General features: G+C 36.7%; 1 protein-coding gene across 3 annotated transcripts in view; it reads left to right on the plus strand.

Moving 5' to 3' along the window:
- The window catches only part of DCLK1 (doublecortin like kinase 1), a 206,747-nt gene that overhangs the window by 137,304 nt on the left and 49,577 nt on the right, over window positions 1-19,866 (plus strand). For all 3 annotated transcript variants that reach the window (XM_063305693.1, XM_063305692.1, XM_063305694.1), the window contains 2 exons: window positions 74-168; window positions 17,431-17,515. In XM_063305693.1, the coding sequence (XP_063161763.1) occupies window positions 74-168; window positions 17,431-17,515 (180 nt within the window). The remainder of the gene's footprint in view (window positions 1-73; window positions 169-17,430; window positions 17,516-19,866) is intronic.

Genomic DNA, 19,866 nt, shown 5'->3' on the forward strand with positions numbered 1-19,866 from the left:
TTTATGTGGTGTTTAATTATAGTGGTACCAGATCCAAAATCATGTGTTCTTGTCTGTTCCTTTGTTTTTCTAGTTAATGGAACTCCTGGTAGTCAGCTTTCTACTCCCCGTTCTGGGAAGTCTCCAAGCCCTTCTCCTACTAGCCCAGGAAGCTTGCGGAAACAGAGGGTAAGAAAATGCAAGGTTTGAAGGTGGCCAAGAGGCACACTTGATATCAAGTTGCTTAATCTAAAGATTCTCAAATGTTCTGATATCACAATCCCCATAAAATGATAAAGGAATTTCTATGATCTTGCTAATGAATATAAATAAATAAATTGGTTGGTTGGTGGAATGTTTTGACAATGGCTAGACCTAGGGTTGTCCAGGCAAAGCTATAGGAAGTTTTGAAAAATGCTTCCATTTTGCATCCACCTCCACATGAAAAATGGGAACATTGTCAAAATGAACTCTGAGTTTTTCTCCCTGTTTTGCACTGTCAAAAATCCCTGCAGGCTTTGCTGTTTGCTTAGCCATGGATTTGGCCATGCAACGGTGCTAGGTCTTTGCTCCCTCCACTTTGCTTGGGTTCTAACGGCTCTGCGTTTTTGCCTGTACAACCTTGTTACTTTTTAAAGGGTGGTATTGAGTTCAGCCTCTTTTTTCTGACCTGTGACTGTTGCCAAACAATTTGCCACTGAAAGTAGTACCAAATCTGGTGGCCTCTGTAGGCTGTACCAAGGCCTTTCTGGCCCCGGAGGAAGCGTCTGCCTTCTTCCTTGGACCCATTTCCTTTCAGTACCATGTGTTTGCTACTTCTAGCTGTCAGTAACAATTTCAGTGACCCACATGAGAAATCTGCTGGTTTTTTTAAGTTGCTGAATGTAGTCCCTGTCCATTTGCTGCCTGTGACTCTCCCCAGCATACTATAGAAGTATAAATGAAAAACAAGTATGATGCATAGATCTGGTAGCTCTTTGCTCCAGTAGAAAAAGACAGCATTTCCAGGGGAAGCAAATACCTGATGCCTGGAGAGTGAAGGCAGTGATGATTTTCTGTTTGCAGTCTGCTCACAACATATTCCAGGATCAGGCCTCTTCACCTCTGGCTCTTCCAAGAGTCTCTATGTCTCTCTGTTAGCCAGCTGGACTAGAACAAGGCCAGGACAACGTTGAGCCACTCAGCTTCCACTTGCTCACAAGTCTTGTACCAGGCTCAACCTGGATACCAGTGTCCTTGATCTAGGTGAAAAGACTCTAAGCATGGAATCCTATTATCCATTTTTCATCTGGCCTGCTTCTCAGAGATTACTAAATGCAGAAGGCCAATCTGTGGCCTTGGCTGAAGTTGCCCTCTATTCCTGGGCTTTGTACTGAAAGCAGGTTCAGCTGGATGGTAAGTCTTCTTTCCCAACACTGCAGCCAGGCAGCCTCTCTGCCAAGGCCATAGACCTCCTTGCATGACATAAGCTGCTCCTGTGCTTCAGTTCAGAAATGATGGGAATCAGCTTGGGCTGCCAGTAATTTCAGCCCTCCTGGGACATGCCATATTATGAGTTTGGAACCTCTATGTACCGCTGTGTTGGCTATTTAACAAAGATGTCACTTCATGGCAGATTTGAGAACAACCCTTCATATGTCCAAACCTTGCTTCAATGATGCAGTGGTGGAAGTGTTCCTGAGGCTCCTAATTGCAGCAGTATCTCCCCACCTGCTTCCACCCATGCCTTCCCTTCCTGCTTCAAGTTGGTGTTTCATTGGCACCTATTGAGGGCTTGTTTGCAGAGGTAACATGCTGATCTCTTTCTGGGCCCAGAGTATTGTAACAACTAATCCTGGGCTTTTCTGCTTAAGTCTCCTGCACAAGCCAGTTTGTCCTGGCAATGCTAGACAGTTCTCTCCAGTTTTATTTTCTCTCATCTCCCCGCAAAATGTAACCCCCAAGGTTACTGGTGACCCCCTCCAGTTTGAGCAACTCTAGTAATGGTGCTCAAACCCTGTACATTCAAAATGGAGAGTTTCCCTTTTATGTTTTGAAATTATCTTATTATTAGTTTTTCCTAGTCTCCTGCTATACCTAATTTCTTCTTCCCCCCCTAAAAATCTTCAGAAGTAGACCATGCATAAACTAGCACATTTTCTAAAGTTTTGTTCATGTTAGTTCATGTTGTTTCCTCTAATAGGCACAAGCAATATGATACAATAAAATAGTTCTGAACACATTATCAAGTATATGAATGTATTTTCTAAAATACACTGTGCAACATTACAATATATAGAGTTGGTCAAGTATATTGCTGTTAGAGAAGAATTCTCTAAACCAGTATTTCCCAACTTCGACATCTTTTACATATGTGGACTTCGACTCCCTGAATTTTCCAGCTAGCACAACCGTTGCTAAGAATTTTGCGAGTTGAGGTCCACACATTTGGAAGTTGCCAAGACTGGGAAATACTGCTGCAGATTAATGAATGAAGATGAAACTGATATGGAAAGTATTCTGCACATGTAGACTTCTCAATGTACAGAAACTAACTTTAAAGTAAGGACAGATAATTAATATGGTAGTAGCACAGTGCTACCACACTCTTGCGATATGGATTCCCAGGAACTTATTTGGAAAAATGAACGTTTGTAAGTGTCCCAGGAATTTTACATCTCAGGAAGCTGTGGGTCCCTCACAAAATCATGACACATAAAAGTATATTCGTACAGTAATTCCTGAGCTGCAGTAGTTTCCTGTGGGTGGATTTAACAGTTTTGAGGTACAAACTAGCTTCCAGGAATGCTGGCATTCATTGTATTCATTGAGGAACTCTTGAGAACTGTCCAGAGGACTCTTCTCCACAATATTGTCCAAATACCACTATTCTTAAAGGCATAGCATGCTCAATCAAAGGAGCTTGTCCATATTTTGTGTCAGAAAATGTTCTATGAACAGAATTACACTACAGTCAAAAGTTTCCAACATATTTAGTATTTCAGAAATATCTATTTCACACTTTAGATTAATTTTTTCTAATCACACCATATTTTAAAATGTTTTTTTGTGAAGTATTTTACTGCTGAAACCAGTCTGAAATCTTGATGGGTTTTTTTTTACCCTTTATTTCATATAATTCACTAAGGTACTAGATATCATTTCTAAATCCAAAATGATTAATTTAAGAGCTAAAATAAACAGTAAAATGAATTGTTCATCAGTGCATGAAAATAATTCAATACAAAGAAACTGGCATATTACATCGGATGTTAGAAGGGTCCATACAGTTTTCTATTAATTTTCTTTGAGAAAGCAGTAATACAGTGCACATAAATCAATAATCAACCTTGAATAAATAGCAAATATTTATTTTTGTGGTTATAATATACATTGGCATAAAGCATTATTTTTATGCCTATTGATACAAGGACACCAATGATAGATATATCTCAATAATTACCTTCTTTAAACAAGCATATTGTCCTGACAAGCAGGAACCACGCCGAGATGAGGAATGAGTCTCTAGTGTTTATTACTGCTACAATAGACAGAAAATCCTACCCAACTGAAGAAGCGTGGGAAAACCCAGACAGATAAGCCCCAAAGGTCAAGGCGGGTCTGTTCTGTGTCTCTTTGAACGGCTGCTCAAACTCTCTCTACTACGCATGCGTTTTCCCCCCTGGATAGGGGCCCCCTCCTGCTCACCCTCAGTGTTCATGACACTTATTAATTGAAAGAGATATCTGTACCACTTCTCTGAATCCTACATATTCCAGTAAATTCTCCTTGATACAGAACACTCATACCTCCCATTTCAGTTTACTAATATTATTAGGTTTATTTTTCTTACGTGCTTTGACTAAATTAATTAACAATTTATATGTAAAGGTGTTCAATGGATGGGAGACCATTTAAGAATCTTGTGTGTCAGATCTCTTGATCTCTTTGTATAGTAGCACCTAATTGTTGGCTTATTTCCTGTGAGTAGTAGGAAAGAGATAAATATAATCCAGTGCTGCTATGAGCATTCCAAGAAGGAAGCTTCAACTTTCTGGATTTAGAGTGCAAAGTTCAAGAAAAGTACATCGTCTTGTCTTACTTCTTTGAATAGAAAAAGTTTTGCTTATGCTTTGTTAAAGAGTTGCCTTCTCTTCTTACACGGTGACGAGGGAACTGATGTGTATGAGACTCATATATATTTATTTGCAGCAACAAATCATGATTTTTGCTTCATTTCAAAGTCAAACAGGGGTATGACACGAGAGAGACAAATATGTAAGAGGGCAGTTCAGACAATTTAAATTGTTTAGAGAACAGATTGGGAATAAACCAAGGAGTTTTTGGGAGATGAAAATTGTGTTGGCTATCTGAAAAGCAGAGAATCATGTTAGGTGCATTCTCATGCTTTTTACTGTGAATACAACTCTTGCTACCTAGATTAGACAGCACCAACTAGTGAGGTAGTGATATATGGAACACAACCCTAGTCATAACACAGAAAGCAGTTTAACACTTCGGTGGAAACTCTTTGGCCCATGGTCCAGATTCAGTCTGAAAGATCTCCCAGCCACCCAAATTATCCAAACCCTACAAAGCCAGACAGGTGAAATAACTTGAAGTTCTAAAGGGCTCTGCATATTCCTAGCCATTGCCTTTGAGATGCCTCCATAGTCATACCTAAAGCAGATTCTGAAGTTTTGCAGTTGATGAAGGTAAGAGTGGCTTTATGAAATCCAGAAGGTATCTGAATATATGTAGTATGTGCATGGAACAAATTGTTTTGACTAGTTCATACATAATGCCACCTTTTTTTCCTCTCATTTTCAACTGTTTTTAAATCCTTTCTTTTGAGTGGGAACCAGTTCTTTTGATTTCAAGTAATAGTTGTAGGGTGCTTACATTAATGTAAGTGCTGCCTCACTTTTCTTAGGGTTCAGAGTTCATATTTTTTTTATGAAGCCTTTGACATAATCCTCTTAACGTTTTATGAAGCTAAACCTAAGTTTATGTAATCCCAAACTGCAGGAAGAAGTACTTCCACTTTACTCTGCACTGTATTACATTCAGTTCTGGCCCCACTCAGTGGCTCTTCTCCTATGGTACAAAGACACAGCCATCCCCTTTTCCATCATCTCAGTCTTCCTTATGAGCTGCAGTATACAATATCAGATACAAGGCCTGATTGGCCCTCCAGCATGTATTTTATAAAGTTTATAAAGCTGCTTCCAATGAGTCTGGAAGACTTGTTTGTTCCCATTTCATGCCATTTTATTTTTCCTCCTTCAGAGGAAGAAAAAAATAATGACCTGCAGATATTTGATTGGGGTCAGTATCACTGCAGAGTTTTTGGTGGGGCCATAGACATCTCCACACATTTTTGCCTTTTATTCACCCTGGTATGGCAATAGAAGGAACATCAGTTATTCATAGAGATGGAATGCTTAAAGAAATAGGGCATGTCCAGGATGCTGAGAGGGGCAATTAGTCATCTTAGTCAATAGGATAAAGTAAGCTTTGAAAAACTGAGTTTGTTTTAGTTTAAATCTAATTTTCTTAGGGCTAGTTGGCTGGGTAAACAGGCCACTTTTTTTTGTTTTCATGACAGTGAGCCTTACTTCATTGACCCAGCTAAGTGTCTCATGAATAGAGTTAAACAGACTGGAACAGGTTCAGAAGTGCAGTGAAAATAATTAGAAGACTAGAAACAAATGTTACATGGAGAGATTGAGGCTACTGGGTAAGTTTAGCTTTGAGAAGAAAAAGACTATGAAAACAGACTTCAGTTTCTTGAAGGGATGTCACAACTGTCAAAGCTAACATATATTCACTATCGTGATAAAATACAGGATACAGCATAATGGATTTAAGTTATAGGAAAATAGATTCTGCTGAATATTAGAAAAGTGCCCTAATAAGAGTAATTCAATGGTGGCACCAGCTGCCTAGTTCATAGACTCTTCTTCATGGCATGTATTTAATTGAGACTGGACAGTCACTTATCAGGGATGCTTAATTTACATTCCCACATTAATCATGTGGGAATGTAAATTCCCACATGATTGGACTCAATGGACTCAATTGACTAAACGGCCATTAGTCATTGGACTCAATGACTAAACGGCCATTTCCACATTTAAATCCTATTCTAATAGTCATATATATTTTTAATTCTTTCTTTTACCCTACCCCTATGTTAAATTTTCAGTCATTTAAAATAAGCAGGGATCAGTACTTAGATTAATTAATGACCTCTTCCTCCTGATTATTATTTTAATTATCATCATCATCACCATCATCTGCTTCCATATTTATTAATTGTGACTGGAGAAAATTTCTAACCCCAGTTAAATGGAAATACAGATTATGTGTGGCAACAGAATGAGAATTCTTCTGATAGATTTTAACAGTCTCTTGAATAAAACTTGTATGTGGTAATGGCTTCTGTAAGAACCATTTCCATGCAGAACAGCTGGTCAGTGTTTGTAAACTAAATCAATAATTCAGGGTGGGATTCTAACTCAAAAAAAAAAAAAACCAGATGGAATTTCCACGGCTAATAAACATTCTCTCTATTCATTTTATCAAAGTTCAGAAACTGAGCCCAACATATTAATTTGAAATCATGACTGAGTTAAGCAAAACAAATACATAGCATAAGGTCTGAGAGATCTTGGAGCTTGTATAAGGTTATTTAATGGTGTTTACTTATATATAATATTTAACTGAAATACTTATGTTGGGCATGTAAAGAAAAATGTATGGATCCAAGCTGAGAAAGCAGTAATTTTTTTTTTTTTTTGCATCTATCAACATATTATGTTGCGCTATTATATTATAATACTTTTACAATATATGAGACACATGGCAAGTTACATTAGGTAAAGGTAAAGGTTTCCCTTGACGTAAAGTCCAGTCGTGTCCGACTCTAGGGGGCGGTGCTCATCTCCGTTTCTAAGCCTTGGAGCCGGCGTTGTCATAGACACTTCCGGGTCATGTGGCCAGCATGACGACTCGGAACGCCGTTACCTTCCCGCCGAAGCGGTACCTATTGATCTACTCACATTGGCATGTTTTCGAACTGCTAGGTGAGCAGGAGCTGGGACTAGCAATGGGAGCTCACCCCGCCGCGCGGTTTCGAACCGCCAACCTTCCGATCGACAGCTCAGCGGTTTAACCCGCAGCGCCACCGCGTCCAAGTTACATTACTACTGCATTATTTCCATCCTTTCTGAATATCTCCTTGTGATTCACTTAGGAGACAATGCTATATGTTATTGAACATCTTTTTTTCTCTTTTATATGGTGTACATTTCTGAGACATGTGTAGTTTGAATAAGGACACCCATTAAACTCCCACACCTCTGGCATTGTAAATTATTTGATCAGTCAGAGGATGCTAGCAGTAGGAGTAGAAAACAAGATGCATAGTTGTAATAAACATACAAAGGTTCACTTTGGCAGATCCTCTGTGTTTCTCCGCTGATAAGAACTGTTGCTTGGCTACCCTCAATAAGAGCACAGAATTGTGTGCATGCGTGTATAGTGCCATTTTATCAAAGTACTTCAATACCCCCAGGAAGTAAAAACATAAACAGTTGAAATGGACAGGCAAGCATTCCCAAATACATCAGTGTTTAAAGTAGATATGTCAGACTAGATGTTGAAATCATGAAGGGTGAAATATTGGGGAGAAAGTGTTATTACTTATAATTGATTCACTTTTTATTGGAAAAGATGGTGGTTTAATTTAAAGACGAATAGATACTCTGATTATTTATTTACACATATTTATGTTGGTGTTCCTGGAGGACTGTAGTACAAAATTTAGGAGTTAAATGGCAGTACAGAAAACGATAAATAAATGCACTTCATTTTACAGGGCTTGTATGGTCTGCTCCTATCAGATGATTTGGATTCAGTATGACGCTCAGTGTAAAAACAGCAAATGCTTAATGGTTTATGCCTGAATGAAGACTTAATACTTCTTTAGAATGCCAGTAGTTATTGATTGACATTAGAGTATTGTGCACAAAGGTTGTGCAAGTGTTAAAGACTGTTAAAACAATAGTTTTTGTTCATACTATACACCCACTAACACAAACACAGAGTATGATTTCTATGCAAAATCTTTAGGGATGCTTAAGTAATTGGAGTTCATGTAGCATTTTGAGATTAACATTGGATGGAGAGAAACTCTGCTGTTAGTTTTACTAAATACTTTGACCATTTCCCAAGAGTAGAATGGAAACGGTATTTATTCAAGGGACTTTCTGATCTCTTCACTTCCCTGCATGTCCTGTGTTCTTCAGAAGACTTCCCTACAGGGTCAGGGAAGCAAACCTGAATTGTGGCACAAAAATCCTAGGGGAGAGGGGAAGAGTCCCAAATAAGCAGAGGCAACATCTTTTCTGCTCACACTAGCATTGGATTCAAGCCCATATCTAAAAAAAGAATATGGAAAAAGTCCATTGGCATATTTTCTGAGAGAGCTCATAATGGAAAGATAGAAAGAAGAATCTAGGAAAGAAGATCTGTTTTGGATAGAGTTTCCCATTCTACTCCTTCTGCTGATCTTTGGTAAGGCTTCAGCAAAGTTCCTTCTCACTAAAAGAAATGAATTTACAATCATTTACAAGGGCCAGCATATACTGAACCAGGGTTGGGGTTGGTGGGGCTGGTATGACACTTCATGGTTAGAAGTTTATAGCAACATTTAAAAGGAACCACTTGCAATGTAATTATTTTAAGAAAATATTTTTCCTTTTTTATTTTTTTAAAAAAGAACCATATAAACAAGAGAACACATTTTCAACCCTAGATTTCTCCCCACATATGTTATTAAAAACAGAATTTTCCATAGCAACTGAAATATTTAATTCTCATATACTGATGGATTTTAACTTATTAGCATTTGTCTTTTCTTTATAACTTTAGTATGAAATATCCTTAACTCAGTTTAAAGTAAAAAATATGCATGATTCTATTAAAGACCTAAATAAAGGCATGATGCAATAGATAGCATAAGATCTATGGACAGCATAATATATAGTATAATATGATATTTTGGTATAATTAGTACATAGCTCTTGCACTGTTAAACATCTGTTTAGATGTTTGCATAAAATACTTTTTGTGGTTTCTTTGTGCTACCGGAATCATTTAAAAAAAATCTGGTTAAGTTATTAGGCTCTACAGTTCTTTTTTTATTCCTCTAGATTTAAAGATTTTTGGTTATAGAAATTATTATAGCTTTTAAAAAGATTATTATACCTGACACTTCCTGTTTCTACAGATATTGATTAGTAGCTACCTGAATATAGTGTGGCTGACAGGAACAGCGCAGTGTTTACTTTGAGGGCAAAGGATCTCAGAGTTCTAGGAATTAACAAAGAACCTGGAAGCTTAGATAAAGAGAAGCAGAACAACAATTCATTAAAGAAATTATTTTTTTTTCCTTTTGAGTGTTTTTCCCACATGTGCATGTTTATATGAAGCATGGAAAAATAAAAGTGCTGGCATGGATTATTTATTTATTGACTGACCCCAATGCAGATTTATTTTTCCTTCCTTTTTTAATAGCAATGATATTTAGCAAATAAATAAATCCCAACTTTCCCCTTTCTAGAGGGGAGGAGCAATGTATAGGTGTACCCTAGATTGGAGGTGTAGTCTTTTTTTTTTAATGTCTATGTCATGTAAATCCTACTATTATGAATTCTGTTCTGTTCTTAAAAATATTTCCTTCACATACCCCTGGCTGATGCTTGAATTCGTATCTTTATTATCCTGCATAATAATTAGCCATAGTAAGTTATTATAATACATACAAAATATTGTTGAGCCTATAAATATCAGAGAATCGTGAGATAAAACTTAGCTCACTTTACTGTGCATTGGACTGTAACCTGAAGACATTTAGGTGCTTGAGTAGAACAGGAAAAGCCCTTAATAAGCAAAGATTCAAAGTTACCTGGATTATTTTGATCCATCAATCAATTGCAAAAATATATCTCCCCTTTCCTGGTAATAAATATAAAATAATAGCATATTAAATGATTAGTTATTTGTATTCTGGTCATGATACCAACATCTTCTGCCTGAGTAACTGCCTTGCTGTAGCGTATGATAACCCTGAGAGATACTGAAGCTTTCTGAATAAAAATATGTTGCCCCCCCCCAAAAATCATGTTCCTTCATTTTCATGTCTATGTTAATCTGCTGTCCTTATTGTCACTTTAATTGAACATGATATCTGCTTTTTACAAAATAGAGCATTGAAAGAGTTAAGATGCCCTTTGCTTGTTACCTGAAAACTAACCAAAATATCATCTTGCTCACCACAGACAAAATTGTTTCACTGCCCTTTAAAATAGCATTTTAAAGGGTATTTTCATATTACATGTTTATTGAATCCCCTGGCTTCAGCTATGTGTATGTTAGGAGTTGGCATTTTTAAAAGATGAGAAATTCAGTACTTTATGATTATTGTAGTTTGCTGGTTTTCTTTCCCCAAAACACACTTGAATTGCCTGAATATTCAGTCTGAATTTGAAATAGCCTTAATCTTATGTCACTGGCTCCCATTTTTCTTCACAATGAGGCAATGTAGTTTTTATAAGTTTGCAGGCTTTAGAAGCCCCAGAGCCTTGGTAAAGTTAATCTGACAATCATGTTTACTTCCCAGTACAAATATTACGGAGAAATCTGACATTGAACAGATTCCTAGATGTTTTGATTTACAACCTTTCTTTCCCTGATACATCAGACATAAACAGCTCCCTGCAAGCTATGAATAGAAAATAAGAAAGATTTTCAGCGTAAATTAATTTGTACACTTAAAGCACTTGTATGCACTGACATACTTTCAGCCTAAGGACTATTACTGGGTTTTCCCATTTAAAATATTTACCAATGAACTGCAGGACACATCTTTCAGTAAAATGTGGCTGAAACCCTATAGTGCTGATCTTCCTTTTTCCATCATAGAGCAATGGTGGTATGTTGGCCATCTGTTAAATTAGGCTGATCTGGATGTGAAATACTTACACCACAGGCCAAATCCTGCTTTTATGCAGCAGCTTTCTTTTAATGTAGGTGTGTCATAAAAGCAGCCAGGTGGCCAGAAACTGAAGCAAGAGCTCCCTCTTAAAATTTATTTAATGGTGATGACATCTCAAATGGTGCAGACCGAAATCAAATTAAGGCTTGCCATTTATACTGAGCACTTCAGGTTCCATGAAGGCTTTTTGGTCTGGAATTATCTGGGTTTTTTTTTTTTTTGTGATCCTAATGTGATCTACATCTGTGTTGAAGTACAATGAGTATTACTTCACTATAATTGCCCAGGATGTTTGCCCAGTTTTTGGTAGTTATGCAATAGGAACAGCACTTCTATAAATATGGAATAGTCATTAATGGAAAAATTTAAATATCCTTCAGACTTTGAGATTTGTAACGACCAATCCTCACCCTCATCCATTAAACAGTAATTAGAGGAACAAGAACAAAAATAACAGAAATAGGAATTACAATTTGTATAGGGCTAGGTTTCATAAAGTGCAAAAAGCAAAAATAAAATGGAAAAAGTGAATGAAATAACAATATCTTCCTAAGTTCAGTGCAGCGGAGGAAGGAAATCCAATACACTTTCCCTAAGACCTGGGGCATGTTTTTGTGTGTGTTTTTTTGAACCCCTTACAAGAACACATTGAATGGAAGTTCATGCCCAGGAAAACTCATAAAACTTCACAGATCTTTTTCCCATGCAAGAACTTGTTATTATTTTATATTTAAGAAATATTTGTTTCATCCTCTTGAATCAAGCAGCAACAGGGGCTAGAGACAAATGTAATCAACTTGAATGGATCAATTGGTTTTGGTGGTTATACTCCTAAGTATAACCAGTGTAAATTCAACTTAACTTTTTATTACCAGGTGATATCTATAAAATATATTTGAGTTCTACAGAAAAGTAACATCAAATTATACTAACATGGAGCCTGTGTAGCTCTGTCTAGGCATTCCCCTGAATGTGCTAAGTACTGAAACTAGGTGTCCTAACTGCCAGGAAACACGCTGAGACAAGGAACTGGTCTCTAATGTTTTATTGCTTGTACATAACAGGAATCCTAACAAACTGAAGAAGCGTGGGAAAAACCCAGCCATATAAACCCCAAAGGTTAAGGCGGTCCCGATCTGTGTCTCTTTGAATGGCTACCTAATTCCTCAGTGCTACGCATGCACTTAACAGTCTGGATGGGAGCCCCCTGCTCGCCATCCTTACTCATGACACTAGGGGAGAACAGGACCATCTGTGTAGTCCTGTTTCTTCAGCTTCCATGCTTTCAGTTGAAGATCTGAAGGGAAGCAGAACTCAAAGAAGTATGAATTTGAGTTCAGCTTGTGATCCAGGACTCTGAGCAGAGCTTAAGGATTACTGAGATAAAAATGAATTGTATTGAAATCTAAAATAACAAGTGTATTAAGGTCTTCAAACTATTAGGTGGAAAAAAAATGAAAACACCACAATTGCAGTATGTATTTTAAGCAAAATAAATGTTTGCTTATAATTTCATGAATTTATTCAAAGTAGCGAGCTGGTTTGATATAGTGGTTAAGGCATCAAGTTAGAGACCATGAGCTCTACTCCCACCTTAGGCACAGAGCCAGCTGGGTAACCTTGGGCCAGTCACTCTCTTTCAGCCCTAGGAAGCAGGCAGTGACAAACCACTTCTGAAAAACCTTGCCAAGAAAACTTCAGGGACTTGTCCAGGCAGTTGCCAGGAGTCAAAAACTGACTCAAAGTAGTAATCCAAAGATTTGGAAATATGCTCAAGCTAAACCACGGCTTGTTAAAATAATTTTTATCCCTAACTTCTTTAATTGTTCCTTTCATTTCTTTAATACTTTTGAAATATATTCAGCCCAAATCTTAGAAATTTATTGCTGGTGAGGGGGAGCCCATTAGAATTTAAACAGGGAGTTATGTGACTAGATCACTACTTGCTCCCATCTCTGGTATGACCCAAATATGCTCCAGAAAAGTTCCCAGCCCTACAGATGCATTTGGGTGATACAAATTTATGGAATTTATGTGGAAGAATTATAGAACGTTATATTAAAGTTGGCCTTGTCACATTAAGGCTGCCATCATACATAAATGTAGTTGTGTATCCAACTAAACTCAATGGAATTTACAGTGTAAATATTATTGAATATATTAATAACCTACAGACATTTATCTTTGGTTTATCTTTCATCACACTATTATTGAGCAGGAACACTCTGAAATTCCATTATCTGCTTTAAACTAGTGAGAAAACTATCTCCTAATCTATTGTCATTAATCTTATTTTATGCCATTTTTCCCTCTGTTTAATATTATAAATGAATACAGATTTTGTTGGTGAGGGACACAAGCATTTTTCCTGAATCCTTGAGTAAGAATTGCTTTCCAGTTTCTCTTTGGGGTAACTGAACTCCCTTTTGTCATATGGTTTTAACTGATAGATACATTTTTTGTATGAAATAGAAACTCAGGAATTATCTTTTGTAACTAATCTGAAAAGAATGAATCAAAACCAAAAGCCACTCTCTATTTAAGATAAATTTCAATACAAATCAGATAACTCACTGAACCAAATTTTAATTCGGTAACAGCGAATAATTTGTTAAGAGAGTTTTATAAATTCTGCTGCAGTCATACCAGACCATCTGGTGGAAACGTAATGCAAATGAGGCATTTTTCTACGTACTTGCCTTGTAACAATGTAGCCTTATTGACAAAAGATATTCTTTATGTCTTGCTGGAGACAATTAAAAGATCATTGTGAGCTACACTAAATCCTATTGTAGAGGGTTTGGACTTATTTTCACTTGCTCCAGAGGGTTAGACTAGAGCTAATGGACTGATACTTCAAGGTTTAAGATACAGATTAGACATTAGGAACAACGTCTTGACAATAAGAGCTGTCAGTCAGTGGAACAGCTTCCCACATGGTGTGGTTTGCTCCCCACTGGAGATTTTCAAACAGTCCGGATTGTCATCTATCAGGGATGGTGCAGTGAATCCTGCAGTGTGCACTGGGTTGGATTCGATGACCTCTTAGGTCCCTTCCAATTCTATGATTCTGTGTAAACATTTGCCTTCATGAGAGTGGCACTAAGCAGATAGGGAGAGACTACAGAGACTACATCTCCAGTGCCCTGTTATAATAGGCTGCTTGTACGTTTAAATAGGACTAAAAATATGTTTAGCTGAATGTTGGTATTGTCTCTGCAGATCTTTGGGTTAAATAATAAACTTGCAGAGCAAAGCATATAAGAATATTGGATACAGGGTTTTGCATTTCTTTTAAATTTAGCTTTACTCATAGGCAGGTGATGGTTTACATACAGCGTATGTCCCCTGCTCTTAGCACCTCTTCCAATCAACTGAGCAACTAAGTGAGGCGTAATTTTTCCTCAGTGAAACTAATGCAGGGGCATCACTTTTAATAGGAATTTCAACGGTTTAATAAAGACAAACATATTTTTATAGACAAACTTCTTTGGATGTTAGGCATGCATGTGCCTAAGTTAATATCAATCAATGATCAGTGTCAATTTTTAAATAAGAACTCCATACTTTTAAAAATCAAAATAGATTTATATGAAAGTTTGTAATTCAGTTCTATTATTAATGCTGTTCAAAAGTGACCATATACAGAAATCAAAGATCATAGGATGGTCTGATTTTTATTCAGACTTTATGTTTTTGAAGTGATCTAAATAAAGTAGAGCTGTATCAGTGTTATAAATGGCTACAGATTGTTCAACTACATCATGATGTGTATTATTTTAAAATGAAATAAGCAAACACAGAAATAAATATGGGCAAGCTTGTAATTTATGCTCTACTGTGAAACTGTATAGTAATATTGGATATCTTCTCTGTGTGGGATTTTACTATAGGTTTTCCATACAAATGTTTGGTTCATGTGGTAAGTTCCCACTCCCTTCCCATCAGACAGCAAATGTCTGTCTCCTTTGTTCATGCAATATTATCATTGCTGTCATGGGAGTTTGATGCCCAGATAGCTTTAATATTTTGGGAAGGTCTTCCCACTGTTTTGTCTCATCTCTTCCCAATATTATAAAAGAAGTATGAGAGCAGGAGAGAATTCTTCAATGTGATGTTCTTTGGATGTGTTGGACTTCAACTTCCACGATCCCTCAGCTAGTAATGGTCTTTCGGGCACTAGGTTTGGAAAGAATGAATTTGAGAATATGTAGCCTTTGAGCAAGATTGCAGACCTCTACATCACAAGTCATTTATGGATCTTCTTCTAATAGCTAGAGCCAATCTTCAGAATAACTCTTTGTCTCCACTCATTCTGCCAGTGGGGAGCATTCTGCAGTTCAGAGACTGTTCCAAGAAATGTGCCATTTCTGGCTTGTGTTGGCAGCCATCTGTTAATATAGTATGTTAATAAATGAAGTTAGTACAGAGTTGTCATTGAAAAGTAGAAAAGAGAAGGCAGTGATAAGTAAACTCTTCCTTTCAGAAGAAGGAATTAGTTATATCAGTTATAGAGATTAAAGCAGTATGAATGTGACTCTAGGAAATGAAGTTAAAAGGTTACAGTAAGTGTACTTTGAATAGATTTTAGCTTCTTTTGTACTATAATTACCTGTGATCACTAAGTAGTTGCAAAAAAAAATCTCTTAACTTGATCTCTTAGCTAAGGAGCTATTGATAACATCCTTACTTAGTAAAAAAGGGAATTTGACATGAGAGGCATTATTATTAGGGCTACAATTTGTAGACTTCAGAAATACTACCAAATGGTAGCAAGTAGATACAGAAAACTCTAAAATTTTAAATCTCTGAAGTTTGGGGGAATTTTGCAGTCCAGGTATTGTATCTCAAATACAATGCGCTCTCTTCAAAAGAGAATGCAGCTATGAGAGCTAGCTACAAATGTAATACACTTGTCTTCCTCTAGATGGGAATAAGGAAAAATATGATAATCAATTATAAAAATAAAAAAGCTTTGAAAGAAGAAGGGACTTGAAGCTGCCAAATTAAGTGACTGGTAAACAAAAGAATTTGAAGAACGAAGTCTGCAAGAGGTCCTATTTATCTGTCATTCTATCCCAAGACTTTCCCAAGTTTAGGATGAGTTAATACAAATATTAATACCACTGCAAGGTCAAACAATATACTGTTATGATGATGATACATAGTGACATTTGGCAATGTCACAAGTAGATAAGCTGGTACAAATGGTTGAGAATCTGGCTATCAGTACAATCATTAAGTCTGACAGACTGGAAAGTATATTCTTCCATACAAAACAGCCCCATAATTATGAAATATGGTTTCAAAATAAATATGAAAGTGAAAATAACAGACTCCTTAGGAAATTTGGGGATTCAGCTGGACCTCCACGGCCATTTCATAATGCTATTATGTGTTTTACCTCCTTCAGTCGCCACATGAAAAATCTACAGGATGCAAGGATTTTTAAAGCTTGAAAGGTATAGTGATTATATCAGGACACAAAGGGTAAGGTCTGCTTTCCTTCTAATGAAGCAAACCTCATATATATATATCAAACCTTATATCTATATGGGGAGCAAATGCATCAACTAAACCATTCATTTACATATGATTCATTGCTTGAACACTTGATACAAGGAGAGAAAATAGATAATGGTCAATCCCTGGCATTTGTATTAAAATATATATGCACATTGGAAGCCAACTAGATACATAATAGCTAAGTACAGATAGGACATTAATCCATAGTTACCTTTCAAGATCTAGCTAACAGAAATGCAAAAATAAATAATGGCTTGCATGACCTGGTTTTGGTTTCCTGACCACCAGCTTCCTCGGTGCATATCCAGTTACTATGCAGAAACTCATTGCGTTCCCCAAGGACTGGAAAAATACCATAACAGGTATAGCAGGCTGTAGAAATAAGGTGAGAACACAAGTCTCTTTTATAGCTTTGAAATTGTTAGCTGCTCTCTGCACATCTCTTGCTTAGGAAGAAAGCATGGGGAACATTAATAAGGCCTTTTGAATATACATCCTTTCTGCTGTGGCAAGACTTTACAGCTAAGTAAGCATAAGATCATGTTCTGGTAACTAACAGTCTCAAATCCTAAATGGCGGATTTCTCAGAGAAACACAGCAATACATTTTCAGTGAAAGAGCATTTGACAGAGATGTTCTGAATTGTTCAGAGATGGTAAGGAGGCTAACAAGGAAACAGAATGTGGCGTAGAAGGTTTTTACATAATGAGCAGTAAATTGAAGATGGCTTCTGAAGGTATTCAAGGATAGAATATTTCAGGAGCATTTTTTAAAAAATATTTCTGATCCTCAGGAAGATTCTCTGGCTTTTTTTTTATTTGGTAATTTAGCTTTGTTGAAACCATATTTAATTATCTTTGTCCAATCCAATTCTACATTTCCAGAGCTCTCAGCACAGTGGTTCCTCTACCTCACTAGCTTCTACCAAAGTCTGCAGTTCAATGGATGAAAATGATGGGCCTGGTGAAGGTAATATAAGTAGATAAAATGCATCTCTGTCTGAAAGTTCATAATACAAAGTTGTCTATAATATGTTGCCTTTAAAAGTTGAAGAAAGATTGTTGCTCTTAGGGAGCAATTGATGTTTTGTATTCAACTGTCCTTAGCATTTGTGTATTCCTGAGTAGAGTAATCTGGTAACTTCCATAGCCATTTTCCAATTTTTTCCAACAGTCAAAATATTTCTATATCATATATTAAGAATGAGAGTACATGTCCAGTACATCTTGAGAAAGTTTTTGTTGTTTGGTTAACTTTCTAGTTCAGATTGTTTATGGAGATTTTAATTGCCATGGTTTGAAAGCTAATTAGTTACTTCCTAAACTTCCTAAACCTAATGTATTCCTTTTGAATACATGCCACAAATACAAGAGATGATATAATAATTTTGTGCAGAATGAAATGAACTATTGTGAATGTCAGTCTGCACCCCAGTCTGGATCATTCACTGACTGCAGACATCCACAATCCTCATCCGTAGGTGAGGCATGATTCTTGTTCATGTACACATGAAGAGACAACACAGGGAAGGAGAGAAATTTTCTAGGGAGAAAAAAATTGAGTCCTTTGAAAAGGCAAAGACAGAACAGGAAGAGGGAATCAAAGGAGAAGCTATGGACTGAGACTGGGAAAAGACTGAGAGTCAGTGCTATTTTGCAAAGCCTCAGATTAAAATTAGAATTTCAGAAAAAAGGGAATTCCAACTAAATGGAAGAATGAGGGCTTCACTTTAAGAAAAATGGCTATTTCTGTAGAAATAAGTAAATATGTTCTACTCAGGACTTGCATTTCACCTTTCTTTTTTCTGTGCTGCTAAGTCATTTTTATTTGTATAAACTAGTGGATTCTATGTAATTTCAGGCTTCTCCCAGTGTTTAAGGTGAGCATGAGTATATTATTGCTATTTATAATCTTCTTATGAGGTATAATTGAACCCCATGCAGCATCTATTTTGAGATTCTGCCAGAGAAATTCCTATTTGTAGCAGACCATTAACATGTGGTCTGCTAGGAGCATTTCTTTTTCAGCTCTTGTGGATGTTCTGTTTAGGTGCTGATCCTAATTCAAGCAACTCCATAATTCCTTTTCTACAACACTGAATGTACAGTATGCATTTAAGATTTAAGATTTAAAAAAGGATTTCTATTTTATTTATTAATTGGGCTTATATGCCATTTCAATTGAAACTGACTCTGAGCAGTTTACATATCCTGTTTCCATAAATAAAATTAAAGGTACAAAACCTAAACTATAAATAACAATGCCATAGAAAGCATAGTGGCAGAGGAAAAAATAAAATTCTACATTCATTTCCAAGTTACAGGAGGAAGCACATCATGATATTCCTACCTACAAGGCCTTTTGATGTAATGTGTCTTTTTTTGTCTTTTTTGTAATTACATTAGTTTTGTTCATTTTTGGGGAGATTGGTCTATCTCCCAAAGAAGGGCTGAAATCCTTTGTGCCTCTAAGCTATATAGTCAGGAAGTTGTAGGGTTTTAAAATTATTATTATTTTTTACAAGCAATAAAGGTCTCTACAGAAATCCAGGAGGTTCTTTTTTCCTCAGCTTGTCAAACTCACAGGGCATGACATTAATCTTGAAATCCTACCAAGTTATTTTCTCCACAACTAATATCTAGTGTAATTAAGGGTAACTTACTCTTTAATCTGTTTCTCATGCTTCTCACTTTCCCTGGAAATAGGAGTCTCTTCTGAAAGATCCCTTGCTCTTCCCTTAACTGCATTCTCAAAGTTTATTAGGCATCTCATCACAAACTAGGCAAAAATGGTCACTTGAAATGCATCATGTTTGTTGGCAGAGAAATTGGGTGATTTCACTAAATTTTTCAGAATTTATTTTTTAAATTATCCACCAATTTCTCAAAGACAGGCCTCTTCCTCAGTGATCCAGTGGGAAGGTTTGCCTTACTACGTTTTCCCTTGGAAATGAAATTATGATATGAGAAGCCATTAACTGACTTGATGTGCCATCAAGTTGGTGTTGACTCCTCGTGACCACACAGATAAGCCTTTTCCAGAAAGATCTGTCCCCAATCTGCCCCTTCAGGTCTTCCAGCTGTACCCCAATAGACTCTGTAATCGAGCCCATCCAACTTGCTGTTGGAAGCTGTAAACTGCTAGAGGAATAATATACAATGAAACTCATTGTAAGATTTTGTAAGGTGATCGGAGTCCAATGGAGTGGGTGGCTATAACAAATTTAAATAAACAGACTCAGGACATTTATGCATATACCTTGGCCATCTTGCAATTTTTAAAAAGTGCAGGAATGTCACATTTTCCTCAAGATTTTTTTC

Source organism: Candoia aspera, chromosome 5 (assembly GCF_035149785.1).
Source record: "Candoia aspera isolate rCanAsp1 chromosome 5, rCanAsp1.hap2, whole genome shotgun sequence".
NCBI classification, from domain to species: Eukaryota; Metazoa; Chordata; class Lepidosauria; order Squamata; family Boidae; genus Candoia; species Candoia aspera.